Raw genomic sequence first — 12,714 nt, forward strand, 5'->3', positions numbered from 1 at the left:
TATATATTGATAATAAAGCTATACTTGGTTTTCTGTCTATTTTTATATTCATAATATTTTCTTTTTCTGATATCACATTTCCACTCAAATTTTGTACATTGCCAGCACATATGCATATATGACCCTACTTCATGATTACCTCTCCAACAATTTTTGACTTATTCTTATCTATATTATGTAGTCTCACTGGTATCAAATACCATTTCCAAATCAATTTATAATAATTTTATTTTATCTGTATCAATAAATTTTTCAAATGTCTTTGTTCCCAAATTTTATTCCATTCCTTTTCACATACTTTACATCCTAATTCTTCTTCCCATATATCTTTCAAAATCTTTTCATTTATTTTCTTTCCTTCATTCTCTACCAAAATTTTATAAATTTTACTAATTATTCCTTTCATATTCTCATTTTCCTCCATTTCTCTACCTTTCTGTAAAATACCTTATTTTTCTAAATAACACGGTACAGTTAATTTCCCCTTACAATTTCCCCAATATGAGAGATTTTTTCCAGTTTCCAGTACACTCAGTTAGAATGATTAACTATACTAATGAATTTATTTGTATCCTTTCAACTATGAAAAGAAACCAGAAACTCTTTCAGAGAGAGAGAAAAAAGGAGAGGGATCTTAGGAAATGTTAAACAGTTTTTTAAAAGCCATATCACTCTGGAATTTATACATAATATTAGCATTAATGCTCCAATCATGACATGCTGTTGTATAAGTGTTCTACTGTTTACTATCAATAGTCCTAAGTAGAAAGCTAATTTATGGTTAGTAGCCTCTGAAGGAAGCTCATTTAAGAAATCAATGCTATTCACAGTGGCTTCACTGTGGTGGTGCTAGTCATCTGCATATCTTAAATTGTTGATGTGCCTTCCTCTAATTTCCGTATTTCTTTTCCTCTGAGTCTAATCCTTCTTTACATATGACATGTTCAGCATACAAGTGAAACTGATAGGGTGATAAAATGAAGCTTTTCCTGACTTTTTTGCCAGTTGGAAACCATTCCATTTTTCCACATTCTGCCTAATGGTGGCATCCTGCCCCAAGTACAGTTTAGGTATCAGGACAATCAGATGTTGTGGCACACCCATTTTTTAAAAGAGTGATCCATAGTTTTTAATGATCTACACAATCAAAAGTTTTGCTATAATCTATAAAGCACAGGCTGGTTTTCTTTTGAAATTCTTTCGTCTGAACCATTATCCAATACACGTTTTCAGCATGATCCCTAGTGCCTCTTCCTTTCTGTGCAGTACTAATAAGTATTAGCAGTGGTACCATTGCTGTTGTCTCTGACATATCCTCTTCCAGTGCCAGGGCCCCCCATGTCCCCCCCAAGGGCCAAATGGAGGACGCCCCCAGTAGAATGGAGGATGTGGTGCCCAGCTGGAATGCCCAAGCTGCTGCTCCTGCTGCTGAGCCCTATGGCTTTCCCCAAGGGAGGACCTTCTGAGGAATGGCTCCTGGATGGGTAAGGGGGGCATGGAGGATCAAGGATCACCACCTTCTGAATCCAACAGCTGTGTGCACATTCACACAACAGCCAATTTTGAGAGGTGGCTTGCAGCCACAATCACTTGTGCGGGGCTGCAGTGTGAACATGCACACAGTAGCTCATGCTTTGGGAGATGGGAGGAGGAGTGATTGCATCCATCAACATTTTCCTGAAGCTGGCTGCTGTATTCCAATTCACACAGCAGACAGCTTTAGGACGCAATTGGCAACTGCGATCGCTCGTTCCCACCCTTCCTCCTGGAAAGTGGCATTTGGCAGTGCGGAAAACAGATCACATAACTATGGATTGTGAAAGTGCTAACAAGTATCATAAGAAATTATGCCAAACCAGTATGCTTCCATTCTTAAACTAGTGTGATTGTGGTGGGACAGCAAGCTGATGTGATAAAGTCCTTATTCCATTGGGAAAATAAGAGACAGGTCTCCACGTGGTTAATGATGATGTATATTTTATTCTTTAAAAATCTTCATAAATATCCTGTCTCATTTGAATTGTTTAACACTCTAGTTTATGGAGAGATGTATATTTTTTTGCCGACTCGCAAATTTCTGCTGTTGATATATTGCTGCTTTTTATACACTGAATGGTATGTACAGTGAGACCTCCACATTTGCAGGCTGCAGCTTTGACTTTTGGGGATTTGATTGTTTGTGATTTTGATTAATAGGTTCTCTCTAGGAATCTCTAGGTTCTATAATGCAGTTCTGCCAGGGGTTGATCATAGAGTTGTGCTGGAGAACCTAGAATAGAAAACACTTCCCTAGGCATTTGTTGGTCCTCCAGCACAATTCTATAATGAACCTCTGGCAGATGCTGACTACAGAGTTGCACTGGAGGACCTGGGGATTCCTAGAAGGGTGTTCTCTATGGTAAAAAGAATAGTGTTTTTGTCAGTTGCAATTTTTCCACATTCATTCACCCCTAAACCCAACAAATGTGGAGGGACCACTATACATGTTTTTGATACTATATATAATAAATGTATAATAAATGTATTTTACATGAATGCAATTTGCATTACAGTATTTTAAAATCTGGAAACTTTATTATTGATGTTTATGCTTGCTTCTAGTGTAATTCCTGAAGAAGGCCAGCCAATTCAATATATATCCCAAAATGGACTGGGCTTTTTAAAAAACAGATGATCTATCGAACTTTTTAAATAATAAAATACAGTCTCTTACTAAGGATGTGCAGACTCTTTCTTTCTTTCTCAGCTTTAGTGCCTCACAAGGCTTTAAGCCCAAGGATTCCCACCGGAGGCAGCCATGGCTGTTAAAGTGAAATAATAGCACTATAATTGCATAGTGTGAAATGGCCTCTGATTCTGAGCTGCTCAAGTGGAACTGGCTGCTATTGGCAACCAATTGCTGGACTAGAGAGACCTGTCATCTCAACTGACAGGGAGAATTCTTCCATTAAAATAGCTATGCCAGTAGAGCAAATTATTTTAAAATGCTGTTCAGTAAAAGGCCTCACTAATGAGCACCTTAAAAACTATGGTTATCCTCCAATAGTCACTTGCTTTGCAGCAAGCTTCATTGATCCGGTAGTAACTGGTGGTTTCTGTGCCAATGAAACTGGCAATTGGCTCTGGATTTCAGTTTTGTCCTTGTTTTTGTGTGCCTTAGTTTGTGACTTATGACAACCGTAAGGTGACCCTATCATGGAGTTTCCTTGGCAAGATTTGTTCAGAGGAGGTTTGCTGTTTCTTCCCCTGAAGCTGAGAGAGTGTGACTTGCCCAAGGCCGCCCAGATCACAGGAGCTATTTGAAATGTGCAACCTATTTGGGGGGATTGGAAAGCAATAAAGAATCATGGAAAGATAAATGGGAAGTTGTGATTAAGAAAGCAGAAGATAAATTGGGGTATGAAGAAGTTAAAAATAGAATTAATGATATTTTCCACATCTCTGATAATGATTGTTAACTTGATTGGATTGTCTTTCCCTCAAATGCTGGTTTTGGGAGGGGGGAGAGGGGAGAAAAGCATATTATGAAATGTGGATTGTACAGTTTGTATTATGTACTGTGTAAAATTTAAAAAAAGTCATTAAAAAGAAACCTGTTTGGGGGAATAGCATTCAGCAGCTTGGGCAGGTACTATAAATTGAGAGTGAAACTGAGGCTGCCTGCATCTACATTGCAGAAATAATCCAGTTTAAAACTGTTTTAACTGCCATGGCTCAATGCTTTGTAATTCTGGGATCTGTAGTTTTGTGAGATATTTAGCCATCTCTGTAGGAGAGCTCTGGTGCCAGCACGACAAACTCCAATTCCCAGAATTCCATAGCATTCAGCCATGGCAGTTAAAGCATTGTCAAACCGGTTTATTTCTGCAGTGTGGATGCAGCCTAAGTGATTAGCAGAAAGGGCTCTTTGCAAATATATTTAGCATTGCTTTTTGCAAATATATTTAGCGTTGGCCAAGAAAAGCCAAAAGCCAAATTGAAATTGTTATTTTATAAAAATGGTGGGGAATATCTGAGGCCTGGGAGATGCCCCAGGGCCCCTCTTTCCCCCCCAAATGAATGCCAAAAAATAAATCTGTTTATTCATGCTATTAGGTTTTGTAAGTGGCCGCAACAGAACTCTCCATTGTTTTTGCTAGACTCCTCTCATAATAACCCCCTCAGGGTTAATCCAGCATAGTTCCCTCAAATATTTTTCAGCTGCGTCAAAGAGCTAATAGCCCAATTATATATAACCTTTTCACGTTTAAAACACACACAATGTCCCAGTGTTTCAAAGCACCAGAATTTAAAGTGTCTGGGGCCTTCCTTCAACTGAAGGAACTAAAAATTGACCTTGCTTTGTGCCTAGGTCAACATAACCGACTTTTGCTCCTCATTAAATGGACGTATGTTTTAAATACTTGTTTATTTTTACACACAGAAAGAGTGTGGTCAAATAAAAGTGATGGCGTTGAATGTTTTATGTTGCCTCCATTGCCACTGATGGCAAAGCTATGCCTCTGATGCAGTGTACAACTTGTACCTCAGCTTTGTGCAAAGTGGCACCAAGTGAAAAGGCCACGGCTGCCATCTATAGGGCTTTCTGAGGGCTATATATTTAAATATATAGCCGTGTTAGTCTGTAGATTCAGTATCTATTCTAGAGAGATTCTTGTAGCACCTTTGAGGCTAACTGAAAGAAAGAAATTGGCAGCATGAGTTTTCTTCTGCGGAAGTAGACTGAAGTCTAGGAAAGCTCATGCTGCCAACTTCTTTCTTTTAGTTAGCCTCAAAGGTGCTACAAGAATTTCTCTAGATCAATAGTCCCCAAACTGTACTCTTTAAGGGATTTTGGACTTCACCTCCCAGAATCCCATACTATTGGTCAACATGGCTGAGGCTTCTGGGAGCTGCAGTCCAAAAAAATCTCTTAAAGGGCACAGTTTGGGGACCACTCTGCGCTAGACAAGGGCAAACCCTCTCTGAAGAAACCCCAATGATAGGTTCGCCCTGGTGTGGCAGTTTGAGGCGACCGTCATGAGAACCTATCATGGGGTTTTCTTGGCAAGATTTCTTCAGAGAGGGTTTGCCCTTGCCATCCCCTGAGGCTGAGAGAGTGTGACTTGACCAAGGTTCTCTCCCCCCCCCCTTCAGCAGAAAGGGAGCCTAGATAGCATTACTGACTTTAGGAGACCAGGGTTCGAATCCCGGCACGGCCATAGAAACCCACTGGTGACCTTGGGCGAGTCACACTCTCTCAGCCCCAGGAAACCTTGTGACTGGGTCTCGAAGGCACACCGCAGCAATATGTCTTTCACCTTCCTCTGTTACCTTTATTGATTTATTATTATTTTATTAATTTTTTATTTTATTATTTTATAGTTTTTATAATTTTTAATTTTAGTTTAATTTATTATTTATTATAATGTTATATTATTTATTATGATGTAATTCCGCCTCGATCTGCAGGGAGAGGCAGGAAATATAAATAAAATTATTATTATTTCATTATGTATCTTTATTTTATTATTATTATTTATCTTTTATTTTAATATTTTAATATTGTTATTATTTTATTATTTTTGTTATTTTTATTTTTATTATTAATTATTATTTATTTTATTATTTATTTGTTACTTTTATTGTTATTTATTTCATTGTTATTTCATTATGTTATTTATTTATTTGTGCATCTTTATTTATTTATTCATGTTGGGGAATACATTTATTCATAAATTTATTTATTCGTGTGTGTGTATATACTGTATATACAATTGAGAGACTGAAAAAAATGTTACTCAGGGCCGAAGCAGTGCGTTCCTACAACAAGTGCTTAATACAGTTTGGGGAGAGGCCTGTGATGTGTCCCATTCAATATGGGATCGAATACCTTTATCAACTGACTCTTCGACTCAAACATTTCCCTTTAATACCCTCCGGGGCGCGCGTGCCTCCCCGCCTTAGCCAATCACTTCACGTGGTGGGCGTGGCCTCGAGATAGCCCCGCCCCATCAACCCCGAGAGGCCTTTAGGAACGGCCTTTCCGCACGCGCCGGGTTGTGGTGATTGGCGGCGGCGGCAGCAGTGGTAGGAGGAGTGGCCCAATCGAATATCGCAGAGCCGGTGGCCCCTCCCCTTTGCTAGAGCCGCCGTCCAATAGTAAAGTCTCGAGGGCGGGGCCAGCTAGGATGGACAGCTGAGGCGCCCTATCGCAGCGGCGGCGGAAGAACCCGCCGTCCAATGGCGGGGCGGAAAGGCGGGGCTTGTGTGTGGGAGGGTTTGGGAAGAGCAAAGCGGAACAACGGAGGGAGCCGGGTCGGGCCGGGCCCCAGTGTGAAGGCGCGGGGCGGTCGGTCGGGCGCCTCTTCAGACCGCTGCCCAAAAATGCACTCGGATGCCGCCGCTGTCAGTAAGTCGGTTGGGGGTCCAGAAGGCGGAAGCGAAGTTTCTCCTCCGAGAGAGAGAGAGGAGAGGGAGGCGAAGAGGAGGCGAAGGCTTCCCCAGAGAGAGAGAGAGGGAAAGGCCGGCGTTGGATGGGGGACAAAGCCGTGACGCAGTTCTTATAGAAAGGGCTCTCGGGGGCGGAAGAGAGAGAGGGGCCTCTGTGGGAGGAGGAGGAGGGAGAAAGGGACACAGGAACACCCCTCTTTCCCCTTCTCTCTCTTGCTCTCCCTCCCTCCCTGCGCTGCATTGTGGGAGTTGTAGTCCCTGCCTCCTGGTTCCTGCGCGGCCCCGGATTCGGCTGCGCACTACAACTCCCAGGGTGCCCCTCCGCGTTCCCCAATGTCTCCTCCCCTTCACCCTCCTTCTCTCCTCTGGCCCTTTATTATCTGTTTAGGGTCTGCAGTTGGGGACTTGGAGCGCCCTCCTCCCCGGGAAAGGGAGGGTTCCTTTGGGTCAGGAGGACGTACTGAAACAAATGACTCCGCTTGCCCAGAGGGAAACCACACTTGCCCATACAGGATCATTGGGCAAATAATTCCCCAAAGATTCCCTATGGGCAAGTACTGTCATTTGTTTTAGTACGTCCCATTGTTGAGTACCAGGCTTGTTTTGCGGGGGGAGGGGGGAGGGATTATTTATTACTATCTATTTAGCTTATACATTGTACACCGCTTAGGGAGTGAAGTCAAAGGCTTTCATGGCCAGCATCCATCATCATCATCATAATAATCTATTTTTATCCTGCTCCTGCGTGTAAGACAACATTAAAACATACATTCCTGTATCCCAAAAAGACACTGATCCTCTTTGCATATCCTCCCACCCCAAGGCTTTGCCATCAACAACAGAACAATACACAGGTTAATATGGAAATCACTTCTCCACACTCCCTTCCATGTCAACATTCTCTGAAGATGCCAGCCACAGACGCTAGGAAAAGATCAAGAGTAAACTACATAGTCCAAAAAACCTACAGAAAACTACGCTTGGGGAGTGCTTAAATGCACTCATCAGCAGCATAGAAATATACTTGCTGTTGCTATATCTGCTCCTTTGCAGGAGGAACCAAACTGGCAGCACCGGAGGAGAGAGGAAAGTCTCTGTTGTTGTGTGCCTTCAGGTCATTTCCCAACATACAGTGGACCCTAAGGTGTAAATCTATCATGGAGGGGTTTTTTGGGGTGGGGGGCAAGATTTGTTCAGAGGAGATCTGCCATCGCCGTCCTCTGAAGCTGAGAGAGTGTGACTTGACCAAGGTCACCCAGTGGGTTTATGGAGTGGGTTTATGCACTTGAAACATGATACCATGCTGACTCTCTGAGGGTCTCGTAGCTTGGATTAATATGATCTTTCCTCCCTCGCTGTTTCCGTAGTGTTTTGCCTTCTTCACTGGGCAAAGCTCCCTCTTGGATGATGTGGTTGGAGAAGTCAGGGAGGGCGAGAGTAAAGGAGCCTTTGGCTGTTTTCCTAAGCAGGAAGTTCCAAGTCAGTTTGTTTTGGAATGGATGTGGGCATTCACCTTGTCACCAGGTAGCATTTCCAGGAGGCAGTTAGTCCAGCTTTACCACCAGTAACCTGCTTCCTGAATACATTGAGTTTTTCTTGCATCTTTCTTAAACATTCAGGATTTCTAAATGAATCCCTCCTAATATTCAGATTTTACAAACGCACATTCAGCCTTTAAAAATTACTTGCAAAAGTTACTAGTCTGCTAAGAGAGACAAGTTATTTCTCATGGTAGCTGTCTGACTCCTCCACAGCAATAATAGGAATTCAGGTCACTGACCTGCTAGAAAACCACCATTAAGGCCTACCAGGTGGACTGTAATGAAAGATATTCATCTGCCTGGATTGATATTATGAGCTTTATAAATATGCCTGCATTCTCTGCATCATTGTTCTTCTTTTAGGATCCAAGAGTATTATATTCCAATCTTTTGTTTGGAAGTTTTTCCCCAGCAGAGGGAGTCCTGGCCTCCTGTAATCTGGGTTATGTACCTCCCATTCGCTCCTGTAGGCAGGGACAGAAGAGAAGACCAGCCCCTATATAGGGAGGAGCTAACCCCCCTGGACCTCAGACTTGTCCTGCCTACGCTCCTAGTAGGACACGAATTCTTCTGCCAGGGGTAATTCTCAGGCACAATTTAAGTTTGTGGAAATGTAAAAGAACCATTTGGAAGGCGAAGGAGTTCAGTTTGAACTTCATACAAGGAGTAGGATGCATTTAGGGCTGCATCCTACTCTTTGTATGAAGTTCAAGCTAAACCCCAAGCTTAATGTAGGATATAATGCTTAGAAGCCAAGACTGAAAGCAAGAGACTCGCTCATCTCAGGCAACTGAAGACAAACTCCATAAAGAGATTTTGTGATGTTTTAAAAAATCCCTTGAGCTTACAATATGAAATCTTATATTTTCAGCATGTTCACATGCTGTTTACAATAGTTCAGCAGTTAGGCAAAAATGTTTTCTAAATAATATAGAGGTACCATCAATCTTTGGGCCAAACATGAAAGAAATCACCATAAAGTTAAAAAAAACCCCAACAACCCACAAGCAGTATCTGAAATTACATATTTAGCAGAACAGGGAAATATTTTTAGACTGGGTAATGCTTATGGGTAAGTAAACCATAATTAGTATTCTTTTGTTAGGGCCATCAGGACCATTTTTACAAACTCAGCTGCTGTCCAGGACACACTTACTGTAACGTAGGTCCCATTAAGCTTAATATTACCAGTTTACGTACCAGAGGCTGCAACTTCGTTTGGGCTGTGCGTAGATTTATAAACTGAGGAAACTGCCCTAGATGCCTCAAAAAATGGTTGCCGTGGGGTTTGTAGCTAGTGACATTAAAAAAAAAGCCTGCCTGAAAGACTGAGTACAAGGCTGAGGTCAGTTTTCAGTCCCAATAACCAAACAATTTCTTTGACGCCATGGTTTTTGATATTAATGGGAATGTATTTGATAAAAGGCAGGCTCCTTTGTTTGCCTTCTCCCTCTGCCAGCCATTTCATTCTCCCAACATTTCTTCTCTCCTGCCTCAAATAACAACCCGTATGCATCTTCTCACCTTGAATCACTACTGCTATGGTCATGGACATCTTTGCACTGGACCACTACTGTGCATGCGCACACATGGATTTGCTCACTTTCTCACATATGTCCACAAGCAAGGATCTTGTGGCCTCAGCAAGCATACAGCCATATACCTCCATATGCAGTTGGTCATTCAAAACAAAGATGGTTGTGGTAGGAGTCGTTCATTTTACTTTTTACTCTTCATGGTGACCCTGACTCTTGGTGACTCTATGGATGAGATGTCTCCAAGACCCCCTGTCCTCCACTGCTCTGCTTAGGTTGTGCAAATTTAGGCATGTGATTGAGTCTATCCATCTGGTATGGGGTATTCCTCTCTTTCTACAACCCTCCACGTTTCTCAGCATTGTCTTTTCTAATGAGTTGTACCTTCTCATGATCTGGCCAAAGTACGACAACCTCAGTTTGATCATCTTGGCTTACAAGGAGATTTCAGGCTTGATCTGTTCAAGGACCTGTTTCTTTGTCTTTTTGGCTGTCCATGGTATCCTCAGCACTCTTTTCCAGCACTACATCTCCAATGAGTTGATATTGTCCTTGCTGACTTTCTTCACTATCCAGTTCTCACACCTGTATGTGGGGATGGGGAATACAGTGGCTTGGACAATTCTAAATGTTTGTGCACTGTCAGCTGTATACAAAACCCAAGTTAGCAGAAGTCTTTACGCTTCAGGATCTTGTCTAGTTCTTTCATACCTGTACTTCCCATTCCTAGTCTTCTTCTGATTTCTTGACTGCAGTCTCCATTCTGATCAATGTTTGATCTGAGGTATGAGAAATCTTTAACTAGTTTAATTTCCTCATTGTATAGGTTGAATTTATGTATTTCTTCTGTAGTCATTACTTTTGGTTTTTTAATGTTCAGCATTAAGCCTGCCTTTGCACTTTCATCTTTGATCTTCCTTTCTACCAGAAAGAAAGAAAAAAAATGTTTTTAAAATAAAGATTAACAGAAGGAGCCTCATTTGTTGTCAGGGAAGGTGTCTGAGGTCTGTAACCATTGTTGAAGATTGTTGTTTCAGTTAACTTCACAGTCTTAATCTTGTAGTGTAGTTCTAGTGCACATACTTAGGCAAAAACAATTCTCATTGACTTCAGTGAAGCTTACGCTCATCTAGCGAGTCTGGTTTATGTATAGAATAGTGCTTATAAACCTCATAACTATGGTTATGCAAGCCAGTTTGGAGTCAATTTCTTTTTAAACTCATCTTCCTTGTATAATGCATTGGAGTCCATTACCTTAGTTCTGCTTGACAAAATGATTTAATGTGAATCACTGTAAAATGTGCCATGCTTACTAACTTATGACTCAGCAGCTCCTTCAAAAAGGTATTCTAAATCTCTTTAGTCAGAAGTGATCTCATCTTTTTAAAAGTTGTACTAAATATTTACTTGCACTGATTTTTTAAAACAAGATGAGGTTCTTGTAGGAAAAGGCTCCCTGTTATTCCCTCAGATTAAATAGCCAACAAACTTTGTGGGAGAAATTTCTGCATGTATAGTATGGCTTCTGTGGTCTTCTTTCTAAAACAGCCTGCTCTTGAAACAGCAAGAGTGCTGGTGAGTGCATGGAAACTTCTACAGATAGCAAAGGAAGTCTTTCAAATTGGGCTTTAAGGCCTGGATCCAATTACCTCACTTGTAATTAACACCCTACAACAGTCAGTGGTGCCTGCATCCAAATAAACTGTAGAATTGCTATGGCTACTTCAGCTTGTGGCTGGAGTGCTATGCAGTCTTGCTGTGGAGTAAGATATATCGAATTTAGAGGGACCCTGGCTGCAATCTTATACTACTTTCCTTGGAGAAAACCCCATGGAAGAGCTGCATAATACAAAACCTCTTTAATTAAAATGAAGTTCAAGATACTGAATAGTTTGCTTTGTTTTGTTTACACTTTTTCTTTAAAATAAGTCTCAGTATGAATCTGTATTTCTTGTAAACTTACATTCCTTTGAATCTGTGCTGTGAGCTGTACAGTATACAAAACCTAGGTTAACAGAAGACCACTCATACAGCGAGTCTTGGTTCTTTCTCCACGAAAGCTTCTTGTGGGGGACTCAGAAAAAGATTGGCAAAGGGTAGAGTAGAGGACTGTAAGCATTGGCAACTGGTGGCTCCCATGTCAGTGTGCAAGTGACTCTTAGAAAGGCAAGACTAAAACCACTGTCCCAGTTTAAAACACGAGCCACCAACAATTGCAATTTGCTGTGGTGTGCCTTCCACCTAAGGTAAACCTATCATGGGGTTTTCTTGACAAGGTTTGGTCAGAGCCTTTGCCTTCTTCTGACATTAAGAGGCTGTGACTTTTCTAATTCAAAGATATAGTTGTGTTAGTCTGTAGAATCAGTATGTAGAGTGATCTTGTAGCACCTTTGAGACTAACTGAAAGGGGGAAGTTAGTCTCAAATGTGCTGCTACAAGATCTCTCTACATACTGACTTGCCCAGTGGGTTTTCATGGCTGAATGGGGATTCAGACCCTTGTTTCTGGAACTATAGTCCAGTGCTCAAACCATTACGCCATGCTGGCTCTCAAGCAAATGCAATGGAAGGGTAAAAGTCTTGAAAATCAGGCAGACCAAATTTGTCTGAGACACTTCCTTCCCACTGTACTTTCCTGTATCACATCACTGGCTTTTTCTGAGAGTCCCCTTGCCCCCTAGATGGTCCTTGACTACACTTTCCCCAGCTAAGTGTTAGGAAGATTGTTCCGTAAACGTTTCTAGTTACATCACATTAGCTAGTGTTTTCTAACCTGTTATGAAACCAAAACGAAAGACTTCAATATTGTTCAGATGAAGAGCTAGAGTCCATTAATTGGCAGCAGAATGTTTCCAATAGTAAAACAAAGCTTGATTGTAGATTCAAAGCAAGCTTTTTATTTTAAACATATTCTGAAAAAAAGAGAACCAGTTCACCAAGTTTAGAGAAATGTCTTTGATTGGTCACCTGGTGATTTCGCACAAATGAGAAGTGGAATGGCTATGACAAGACTGATCAAGAATGATAAAGTGGCAAGAGTAATCTTGGGTTAATGTAGAATAATGGTAAAGAAACTTTTGTGCTAATGTACACTTAATTAAAATGTCAGACACTTCATGAGTTGGTTGTGAGATCTAGCATCTTAGGTCCAAAACACACAGTAGAAATAACCCAATTTGAGATTGCTTTAACTGTCCTGGCTCAGTG

At 41.3% G+C, this 12,714-nt stretch overlaps 1 protein-coding gene across 1 annotated transcript in view; it reads left to right on the forward strand.

Moving 5' to 3' along the window:
• Positions 1-6,260: 6,260 nt before the first annotated feature.
• Positions 6,261-12,714, forward strand: part of DCUN1D4 (defective in cullin neddylation 1 domain containing 4) — a 32,379-nt gene continuing 25,925 nt past the window's right edge. Inside the window, exon 1 of the mRNA XM_042467594.1 lies at positions 6,261-6,391. Coding sequence (XP_042323528.1) covers positions 6,367-6,391 — 25 coding nt within the window. The 5' untranslated portion in view covers positions 6,261-6,366. The remainder of the gene's footprint in view (positions 6,392-12,714) is intronic.

This window comes from Sceloporus undulatus, chromosome 5 (genome assembly GCF_019175285.1).
Source record: "Sceloporus undulatus isolate JIND9_A2432 ecotype Alabama chromosome 5, SceUnd_v1.1, whole genome shotgun sequence".
Taxonomy (NCBI): Eukaryota; Metazoa; Chordata; class Lepidosauria; order Squamata; family Phrynosomatidae; genus Sceloporus; species Sceloporus undulatus.